Source organism: Drosophila ananassae, chromosome 2R (assembly GCF_017639315.1).
Source record: "Drosophila ananassae strain 14024-0371.13 chromosome 2R, ASM1763931v2, whole genome shotgun sequence".
NCBI lineage: Eukaryota > Metazoa > Arthropoda > Insecta > Diptera > Drosophilidae > Drosophila > Drosophila ananassae.
In genome coordinates, this window is record NC_057928.1 from 20291212 (window position 1) to 20303009 (window position 11798).

Here is an 11798-nt window from a genome sequence, read left to right on the forward strand (position 1 = left end):
ATTCCTGAAAATATGATAATATTTTGTATGATAAAAAATTATTAAATTACTTCAATAAAGAATGCTTAATGGAGACTTGGCATAAATGTATTAGCCTCACAAAGCCTTTTTGCTAAAAGCCTGATACGAAGGAGTCGCCAGCTAAAGACCAGCTGCCACAAAAAATATATATATGTCGTAGAATGGTTAGTTTGTCCATAGTACATGTGCGTACAGCTTTGGTGTGGCGACACATTGTCTAGTAGTTGTGCGTCATGTGCGTACAGCTTTGGTGTGGCGACACATTGTCTAGTAGTTGTAGAATGCACAGCAGCTGAAAGGGAAAAAGGGACACACTCTGCTGCTGAGCATGGTCTGATCGGAGAGCGCGGACTGAATGCAAGAAACAGAGATGGCAATAGACTTTGGAGAAATGATGAAATTAGAAACAACTCTGTGTTACGCAGGTCAGTTTGGATGCGTCTCTTGCAACGAGCAGAACTTGCTGTGCAAACTTACTGAAAATATGGAATCGTTGGAGGGATCTCTGTCATCAGAAGTGGGATCTGCTTTGCCTACTGATCGTGCCACCGATCCGTATTTGTTGGCGTTGGAGCTGCAAAACCGCAACCTACTGGAAATCATCAAAAACATGCAGACACCAAGGGCACCGCCAACCGATGGAAAAGCGTCATATGTAGCTCTTCCAAAATTCAATCCTGACAGTGCTGGAGCAGATGCTTCCTCTTGGTGTTCAACAGTGGACCTAATTTTTGCGGATAACGTGCTCGAGGGTAGCAATCTGGTGATCGCCCTAAGCAAGGCACTAGAAGGCGGCGCATCACAGTGGCTTTCCCAAATTTGCTTTGCCGGCATCACTTGGGCGCAGTTCAAGGAGCTGTTTATACAACGCTTTGTTGGAATTGAGACTTCTGCCGCCATGCTGTTAAATGTTCTGAATGGTCGACCAAAGCCGGAGGAGGGCTTCGCTGAATACGGTAGCCGTATTGTTACGCTACTTATGTCAAAATGGAAAGCCAAGGATTTGGAAGAAATAGCGGTATCTGTGACTCTGGCTCACATGGCGCAAATAGATAACAAGTTGACGCACTTGGTTTTTACAAACAACGTAAAAACTCGCAATGAGCTACAACAACAGTTACACGCACACTCTTTCAAAAAGCGCAGTATAGATGACGATTCAACAGGCTCGGAGCGCAAGAAGTTCAAGTCTCCGACACCGACGGAATGCAATTACTGTGGAAAGGGTGGTCATAAATACGCCGAATGCCGTGCTCGCTTGGAAAAGGGTCAGAGCAAAGGCAAAATCAACAGCGGCAGCAACATGACTGGACCGAAGGATTGGTCAAGTGTCAAATGCTTTAAATGTGACGAAATAGGACATTTTGCATCCGCTTGTCCAAAAGGCCGTACGTATGAGAAGCGGGTAGATATCTGCACAGTAGCTCCACCGACTGGAATAATGAGGGCATCCGGTGAGTCTATTCCATTTTGTTTTGATTCAGGTGCTGAATGCTCCTTAGTGGAGGAAAGCGTCATGGATAAATTTAAGGGGAAACAAAAGAATAAATAACATTGTAAAACTTAACGCCGAGGGTACATACATAGGTGGTAGGCATTTTTGCAAATCGTTTGAGATTGTCAAAATATTAAATGGAGATAGATGTCTGTCCTTAGCAAGTAAGCGAATTTACAAATATTCCCATGAATTCTTAAGAGCTTTGCCGAACAATCAGCTAATACGCAAAGATAGAGACGGCATGATGGAAAAAGCGTCTGACAATAAAGAAAGAGATTCAAAAAGAAAAAAAAAAAGGGGTGGCATAAATTAATGTATAGAGATATACCGAACAGAATTTAATGTTAAAAAGTGTTAAAGGAACTACACTAAAGTTATTTCATTGTGTTAAAGGAATTACACAAATGTTTAAAAGTGTTAAACGAACTACACTAAAGTTATTTCAATGTGTTAAAGGAATTACACAAATGTTTAAAAGTGTTAAAGGAACTACACTAAAGTTATTTCAAAGTGTTAAAGGAACTACACTAATGTTATATCGTAAGACGTGTAAAAGGAATTACAAAATTGTTAAAATGTGCCAAAGGAAATGCACAAAGGTTTTATTTTACAAAAGAGAATAATGTTATTAAAGAATAACAAAATGAATTAATAAGATTATGTTTAATTGAAGAAATGTAATGAATACAGAAGATTTGATATTTATGTAAGTGATTTTTATTTTTGAAAGCTTTTGTCCAATACATGAAGTAAAAAGAAAGAAAAAAAATATCTGTTTAAGAATAAAGAAAAGTTTAAAGAGAAATTGAGTCTCGTGGTATTGAAAACAAAACACACGAGGACGTGTGAGTTGTCAGGAAGGCCGTGTCGTAGAATGGTTAGTTTGTCCATAGTACATGTGCGTACAGCTTTGGTGTGGCGACACATTGTCTAGTAGTTGTGCGTCATGTGCGTACAGCTTTGGTGTGGCGACACATTGTCTAGTAGTTGTAGAATGCACAGCAGCTGAAAGGGAAAAAGGGACACACTCTGCTGCTGAGCATGGTCTGATCGGAGAGCGCGGACTGAATGCAAGAAACAGAGATGGCAATAGACTTTGGAGAAATGATGAAATTAGAAACAACTCTGTGTTACGCAGGTCAGTTTGGATGCGTCTCTTGCAACGAGCAGAACTTGCTGTGCAAACTTACTGAAAATATGGAATCGTTGGAGGGATCTCTGTCATATATATATATATGTGTGGCAACTGGGGGAGGGGTGTAACAAAAAATAAAAAACAGAAGCAGCAGAAAAGGACGTTGGCAGCTCGTGTGTTATTTTTTGCAGCGCTCCTTTTCCCACTTGGACTCGCTAGTGCCGGGGAGCCGGGCACTCGAAGGGTGGACAGACACGCACTAGTCTCGCCCCAAGGCCCGGCCACTACTGCACCAATCGAAGCTCGCCGCCATGTTGGCCAGAACCACCGCCTCAACCTCCTCATGCCTCAGCCTCAGCCTCACCCAGCTCATCCTGCTTGGCTTCGTCTCCAGGTCCTCGGTTTGCCTTGTCCTTGCATTTTCTTTTTATATACATTTTTTAGTTTCAGGTTTTTTGTTTTATTTCGCTACCGTGGAGGAGGTCCGACGCATGCCTGGACTTCACCTCTCCGCCCCTCCTAAATCACCCCCTCTCTCTGGCACCAAAAGCCCGGCTTTATATCAATGTCTGAGCTGCCATGTTGTAAGTTATGCTGAAAAAAAAAAAAACCGATGGCAAGGCAAAGAAATACACGCAGGCCTAGAAAATTGTTTTCTGGCGCATCAAGGCAAATTCCCATTGAAAGCTGCAGCGTTCCGTGAAATGCTTTACGGTTTTGCCCAGTAACCATTTCCATTGCCCATTTGGAAGACCAAACACACACTCCCAGTCCGGCACCTGGCACCCGGCACCCACAACCCGGCACTTTCGTCGAGCGCATTTGTGACACCTCTGGAAAAAGGAGAGCTGCCACGGCAGCTAAGGCAAATGGATTTTTATGGATTGACATCGGACGAGGCCAAGGTAATTGGGTGCACTTCAGGAGTCCAAGTCTCCACACCCAGTTTTCCATCTTATGCAACAGGACACTGGAAATAAAGGGCTTACAACAAGTGTCTTACTTATCATACTTATTCCTATAAAAAGTAATTTATTAACAAAATGTGTTAAAATTGTAGCTTAAATACTTATTTCTTAGTTGCTAAAAATATAAACATTTTCTCTCAGTGCTTTCTGTAAGCAAAGATGGGTAAAAGCCTACTTAATTGAGGTCCTGAAAATGGAAAGGGGACCTGCCATGGTATGTCATGTAAAGTGCTGGCCAAAGGCGCTGCTAATATGATATTACCCCAAAAGAGGGGGAAACGCATTTAATTGCAACTCACACGAGTCTGGTTTTTTTTCGAAAAAAATGGTTTCTAGCCTTTAGCTCCGAAAATTGAGGCTCAAAAGGCTCTTACTTTTCTGAGCCATTATGATCTGAAGAGTAAACTCGTTTCGAGCTTCCATCAGTCACCTTATTAAGTTATTTTTAGTCAATAATTAGGAAACTTAACAAGATCCAAGTTAATGGAGTAATCATTAAGGAACTACTTAATAGTAATTGAGTTTCCCATTAAAAATTTTCTTCCTTTGGAAATCATATATCTCTCATTGAACACTCGATCATCCTGCGAGCATCTTGCCACATATTTCAGCTTATCGGAATCATGAAATATTGAAAGGACCAAGACATATGGCAAACATAGAAACTAAATGAAAGCAAATCCCATCCCCCCTCTTTTGGGGAGCAGGATGGAGCCTGAGGAGGAGGGAAAAAGGACGAGCCAATGAACGTGACGAACTGGCAACTAAAACAATTGGAAGAGCAGAGCCAGGGAAACTAAAGCTGGGAATTTATATATGTGCTCGTATATAGCCAGCTTTCCTCCTTCTGTACTTAAATTTACTTAGAGTTATTTATGCCAAAAAAAAAAAAAGAAAAAGTGAATGGGGCGGAGCGGTTGGGAAAATAAAAAATGGTGGAAAAGAAAAACAGTCGGTGGCTGGTCAGGTGCAAGATATATTGTAATTACTTGCAGTGCTCAATGAAATTTATGCAAAGCCAAATCAATTTCAATAACAAAAAGCGGTCCCGTCTCCTTTGGATATCCTGCAGTTCTAATTAGACAACGCCCCATCAAAAAGGAGCGGGTGTGGATAGTGGGTGATATATCCTTTTTGGTCGGGCAAAAGGGTATGGGTCGCGTAATGCATCAATGCTTCTCGGAGGACAAGGAAACGGGGTGCCATAGATTGCAAGGATGTGTGGCGGATGGCCAGATCCTTCTAATGCCTGCGCAGAAAAGTGCGCCGTCTTTTTCGCACGTCCTCGCAGTTGACTGGCCAGCTAGGATTCCGGCTCTCTGGTCCGAACTGGGCGGCAATTTAGTTTCGTGGTTTCCGTCAACTTCTTCTTCTCCTTTGGAGTACATAGGCCTTCCTTACCATCCTGCCTCCTAGTCATCCACACCTCCTGTGTGCCGCTGCCCCTTTCGGAGCCATCATCTTGTCAAATGCGGGCCGGCCGGGTCGCCTTCACCTCGCCGAAAGATTCGAGAGCCACGCCTAACGCGTACATACATTACCCCACCCCCTCCCAAATCGTCCATTTCGCATTTTCACCAATTTTCCTCACCCAACACCCACATCCACCCATAACCCCCCGAAAATAGTACTCAAAATCATACCACCACGGTGCATAGGCCTGCCTTCGCATTGCATTTTCCTGCAATTTTCGTTTTGGCCAAAAATGCATTTTGCTCCAGCCTGCAGCCTCCAGCTCCAGCAGGCGAATATTTCAAAGCCAGGGCTCGTTTATCCTGCGAAGGACCTCCCCGGCATATCCCCAGCCTTCCAGTTCTAGGGTTCGACTAGGCCCAGTTCCTGGCTACGTTTCTAATTAAATTTTATTTTATGCCACCATTTCGGCGCCTTCCCCCGTCTGAAAATTTATAGCACTGCACTTGGCTGCGCTTATCCTCCGAGTTGTCCTGCACCTCCTTGTTAGGCTAGGGCCTTCAATTTTCGGCCACCGACACACACACACACACACACAGGACATCCCCCTTTAGTTAAGAACGCGTTCGGTGTGCGAAATTTCGCCTGATTGCTCTTTGATGAAAACTCAATTATTGCCCATAGTGCGTAGGACATGCGAGTCGGCCTCTATTTTTCCTCTAGTCCTGCCACATCCTGGAATGCCCTGGCTTAAGTAACGTTAGTCTGCTGCACCAAGCTTTGAATCTGGACCAGGTCCCTGGATCCAGGCTGCAGGACCTGCCTGCTGTTTCTGTTGCTAATTGAAACGCAGCCAAATCTGATGCATCTGATGGCTATCCGTCATCGATCAGAAAACTCAGTTACTATGCTGGGTAGGATATTAGGGATTATCGTGGGAGTTTCTTGAAGGTGTATAGAATTAATGGAAGGTTCTATTAGTAAATTTAGGAAGAGAATTACAAGAAACTGTTTTATAGAAAAGGGAAATGACATAAGAACCTAAACTTCATAAGAACATGATCTTTGATGGTTAAATATCGTTTGGTTATAAAAATAATTACAGAAATATTTAAAGATCTTTTATTTTAAGGACCTTTTAAGGATCTAGAACCTAAAAATTTATTTTCTAATTACTAAAATTCAATCATAAGACTTAATAAGGATTACTATTTCCTTGATTTGAACTGTTGATGAGTGCCAGATCTGAAAGTCAAAGGACGACTGCCCCCCTTAGTTAGCATTGTAATCTTATGCGAGCAGCAGGGCCAGCGGTTTCTGGCTTTTCCTTAATGAGTCTAAGGTGATATGACGAATGAATGATTGATTTTTTCCTCTGCGTTTCCGATGCTCGTTTTCTAGGCTCAGTTTTCGCTGCGATGGCCCCCAGCCGGAGTCGGCAGGACCACAGCCACTCCCACATTTTCCTTTCCCCGATTTCTTTTGCAATACATTTCGATTTCCCTCAAACACACACAACACTCACACTCACACCCACACTCACACAAGTGCAGATGATTGGATACATGGGGATACTGGCCAGCATCATCAGCGACGCCATGTTCGTTTTTAGTTTGCTTTCTCCCCCTACCCCCTAGCCCCTACCCCCCTTTGGAAAAGCCCCATCCATCCACCCACCAACCCCTTTAGATTTTCCGTCCATCGGCTTCGATTCGAGTCCGAGGCTCCTGGCTCTGGCTCCTTTGCTCCTCTCGCTCGCCCATACATAGTTTTCTCTATTGAACATTTTACATATTAGAAATTTTGCAAATGGGCGAGTGTGCCTATGCCCCCGTGTATCCTTCCCCCTCCGCCATGTCCATGTCCTGCCGTCTGCCTTTTGCCATGCAAAAAGTTATGTGCCCATTCGGCGAAAGGGTTGGGTCAGTAGGGGACTTCCCCCACTCTGGGGGGTTGGGGGATGTAACGCACACGCATCCGAGTTTAAATTTCGGCGTCGTCATAGCCGGAGAACCAGAGAACCGGAGTCCGTAGACCATAGACCGTAGACCGTAGTCCGGCCATAGAAATAGGAACAGGGGCCAACGTCATTTCTATTTCTCTGTCGTGGCCAGTGTCGTCAGCAGCCCAGCATCCCAGCCACCCACTGGTCCACCACCCTCTAGACCACCCACTCATAGCCCCAATCCCCCTCGTAGCCTTTTTCCCATAGCCCTGTGTTATTGTTGTTTTTGTCGTGGACGTCGCTACGGCTTTGGCTGCTCATGTGGGCTTGTGTGTGCGGGAGGGATGTGTGTGGTATTGCCCCCCTTTGCCCCCTTTTAGATGTGTGTGTGTGGGTGTGTGTTTGACTACAACTGAGGCACAGGACCATGGTCCTTCCCTTCGCCTTGTCCGCCAATCCACTAACGATTGAGGAACCGCAGCAGGAACAGCAGCACCCAGTCATTCCATTTATGCGTGGTATATTGATAAAAGGCACTGAGAAAAAAGGTTTTTAAAGTATTTAATGATTTATTTATGTATATTTTTTTATATATATTTATGCAAGACTTGTTCAAAAATTAAGAAAGTGTTTATAGAATATTCTGATATCAAATTTTTATTTAAATTTAATTTTCTAAAATTGTTCCAAGGTACAAATAGTTTGTTTCTAAATACTTCTTTAAGAAATTAATAATTAAGACCCTAATTTCTCAATAAAGTCTTCTTATTTCTTTCTATCTTCTAGATACTAATATCCGAATAATAAAAATTTTCTCTCAGTGGAACGCACCAAAAGGCATCTGAAAAGCAGTCGCCAGTGTCGCCAATCGTCGTCGTCGTAGTCGTTGGCGCTTCTGCTTTCTCCATTCTCCGTTTGCGTTTCTTCTGATCCTGCTCCTGTTCCTGCTGCTTTTGCTTCTGCTCGCACTTTTGGCTAAGCCAGCACTGCTGTTTGATGCGGCACCCACACACACACACACACACACATTCACATATGCGAATACATAGAATCACGGCCTAAACAACAACAACGACTAGGACGAGGAGGACATCGTCAACAAAAACAACAACAAGAAGGACTAGAACCAGGACCAGGATGTTCTGCCCTCAACCCCCTCAGGCCCACCCATCAAAAATGGAGTTTTTCCAGCCCCCCCCCCCCCCCCCCAACCCTCTAGGACTCTCCTTCGCCACCAGCGAGGAGGCTGCTGCTGCCATTGTATGCATGCATATTAAATTCAATCGAATGTATTCTCTCCTCTCGATGCTCCATCTCCATCTCCAACTCCATCTGTAGCTCCACTTTTCCTCCGCAACTCCAGAGTCCACACAGTCGGCTGCGTTCTTTTTTCGAACCAACTCGCCAACTCGGCGTATACGTAACGGAACGATACAGAACCGAACGAAAGCAAACGTTACGTATACGTACGTCGCACATTCGTTAGGAATAGGAATAGGCGGAGTTATCAACGTTTTCAAGTTATAATAAAAATGCAACACATTTTACAGACATGCCACTATGTACACACACACATATGTACATATGTATGTGTATGGTATGTGTGTGTTTACACACATACAGATACGACGGGGATGAGTCTTCTCGTCCTTCGTATTTCTGCCCCCCCCTGAACAATTCCCGGTCTGGGCTTTGGCGCTGGCTACTTTCCATAGATTTTTTCCTTCGTTATTGGTTTCGAGTGGCGCAACATATTCTTTTTCTTTTTTTTTTCTATCATTCTGCATGTTGTATATACAACAGACTTTTTTTCCCATTTTTTTGTTGTTGTTTTTTCATTGCGATTTTTATTATTTTTCAATGCTCAAAACTCGACGTCGCATAAAACTTGTGTTTTTGCTGCTGCTACTGCTACTGCTACTGCTGCTCCTGCAGGATCTGCTTCCCGTTCCCCCTCCCATTTTTTTTTTCCATCTCCAGTCCAACGGATGCTGCTCGTTACAGAGTTTCCATTTCTCGCTGAGAGCGAGACATTTTGCTAATGCATTGATTAAAATTGAATTTTTAATTAAAATATTTTAGCAGGATGGGACGATGGAGCGGATATATGATATGAGACTCTGCACACAAGTTTTTGTTTGATTTTTCTTAAATCCCTGGATGCTGTCATATTTTAAGCTGCTCACCAGATTAGATGAAAACTGTATCTGAAATGTATTATATATCAGGCTAAAAATTGTCCAATTAAATGCATAAATTTTAAAGGGAGATGAATAGATTTATTTGAATCTTTTCACTTTCAATTTTCCCAGAGAATTTTCCCCAAAACTCAGCCATCTTAATCCAAATAAATCACAAGCAATTATGCAAGCCAAGCATCCTTAAGGAATTTTCACACTTTCACACGTTGCCACAAAGCCAAGTCGAGCAATCCCAGGCGTGCCATCTCCAGTCTTTCGGATTGTATTCCAATGTCCGATTGTCCGGAATTCGATGACCAGAAAGCCACAAGTGCATTATACCAGCATAAATCTCTCAATTGCTTTCTTATGCAGTCCCCCAAGTCCTTGTCCGAGTCGGAGAACCGGAGACCCGGCGTCCGAGGCAAATGCATGTTTACAGAAAATATTTTCTTTGCATTTATTTTTGCCTCAAAAATCTGGCGTCGTAGGCCGCAGAGGGACGCACACGCAAGCCGGGTGAAAGGTGGACAATGTCCAGCATAAGTGAGCTAATAAATGTACAGAAAATTTCGACAGCAAACATTTACTTAAGCAAACGGCAATCGAAAGCATAGGGACAGGAGACGGAATTCAAAGTTGAGACGTTCGGCAGGAGGAAATGAATAAGTGTTGGGTGCACTGAGCCAATAAAAATTATTTACATTTTGGGGGGAAATCTTAATGGCTTTTGAGGGGTAAGAAATAAAATGAATACAATTGTTAGAAGTTTTTATGGGAGAAGGATATATCTTCTATCGAATAAAGGACTATTTATCCCCATTTCTCATTGTATTTTTTTAAGTGTTGTGGGTGTGTGTAAGGATGTGTATAAGTGGTGTCAAGCCACAAACACCTTTTGCGTAAAATAAAGCAATCAAGCAAATAATGTTGCCACATTACACTATCAACAGCTTCCTGTTTTCTCGACACCCACACATACAAGCACACACTCTCAAGGAGCAGGGCAGGAAGTCGAAGGCAGTTGGCAACTGCAGGAGGTAGGCGGGGCAAGTTGCCCACTCACAAGCTGTAGAAATTCTTTAATAGCTGACACACACACAGACACACACACACAAATAAACATTCAGGACAAAATGGTTGTGCAGACTAAAGTAAAATTGAAACAACCTTGAGGAATGCCGTAGCAAGCACACACTTACTTACTCACAGGATACTCACTCAACACACACACACACTGTCGGGCAGACAGAGATGCAGACTGAGAAGCAAAAGTGTCTGGCAAAATGTCTCGACTCCTGAATTTCCTTCCAGGTCCCCCTCGGCACTCCGGTCCTTGGCTTTTCTGCTCCCGTTCCTGTGACCGACTCAGTGGAAGTCAAGGCTTTGAGCCAACGACGACAAGGTTGTCCTTGCTTAGCAGCAGCAGTGGCAGTGGTAGTGGCAGAGGCAGTGGCAGGATAAGGAAGTCAGCAACCACTACCACCACCCTGCACCCCAGTGCACTTTCGCTTTTGGCCTGGCCCAAAATTGCACATGCTGCCAGTACTATACAGCCACTACAGCCACTGTGCCATATTTAACAAATTATCTGTAATTTCTCGAGAGCAGGCAGCAGCAACTTGGGGCTTCAGCCGGGCTTTGCTCGAGTGCATCATCCCGCAGAGCGTGAGCCCAATTGCCAGGTTCAATTAACCCATGATATGAGACTATAAACAGACTAGGAACTTCTTGTTATGAACCTTAAACCCACATCTTAAGATAATTAAAAAAGGACTTCCCAAAGCAATATTTTTCAATGGCTAGCCGAAAACCAAAACTGAAGTTTATATTCCCAACCATAAGCCCTTTGAAAAGCCCGAACCTCAACGGGTTAAGGCGGCGCCAAACCACTTGTCAAGATGGCTAACGGCAGAGTGGCTGCTAACTGTTGCGGGGTTAAGAGGTAGGACAAGAGGCAGGACAAGAGGGGCCAAAAGGCAAGGCAGCCAAACAACCGGCAAACCAACCAGCCAGGATTTTGGCTACAAGCAGCCGCAAATGCTTAACTTCAGACACAAATCGAGACAGGGATAAGGGGGTGGGTTTTGCAGGACGAAAAGAGGAGCTAGCCGGGTGCAGGGAGCAAGGACAAGGCATAGAAGGAAGACAGACAGCAGAGGCGGCAACCACAGCAGGCGCATTGCTGGCAAGGACGAAGCGAAGCAGGCAGGACGACGAGCACAAGGCAGCTGCCGTGGCTGGAAGGAAGTTGTTTTGTGGGTCGGGTCGCAATTCAAGGCTGACCGAGAACGAGGACGAGAACGAGAATGAGACTCGGACCCTTTTGGTGCTCCTGTTGCTTCTCCGTATCCTGCTTGCCTCGCTCCTCCTACTCCTGCCATTTCTGCCAAACGCCTCTGACTTTGGTGTTTGTGTGTGTGTGGGTGTCTCGGAAGATGAAAGCTATTCATGACCAGTCGAGTGGCTGCCAAGCACTTTGGCTTTAATGCACTGTTAAAAAAAGGGATATTTTATTTAAAATTTAGGTTTAACTTTCTTATGATGAGCTTTTACTCCAAAAGCAGCCAGGTTCATAAGAGAGTTAAATTTTTTTTTATTTTCTTTTTTGAAAATTAAATTAGATATAATTTTTTCC

At 43.9% G+C, this 11798-nt stretch overlaps 1 protein-coding gene across 1 annotated transcript; it reads left to right on the forward strand.

Moving 5' to 3' along the window:
* Window positions 1–202: 202 nt before the first annotated feature.
* On the forward strand, window positions 203–2530 carry LOC123257074. The gene is made up of 2 exons (XM_044714521.1): window positions 203–221; window positions 272–2530. Exon 2 carries the CDS (start codon window positions 377–379, stop codon window positions 1571–1573), a length of 1197 nt encoding a protein of 398 aa, XP_044570456.1. The 5' UTR covers window positions 203–221; window positions 272–376; the 3' UTR covers window positions 1574–2530.
* Window positions 2531–11798: the final 9268 nt, after the last annotated feature.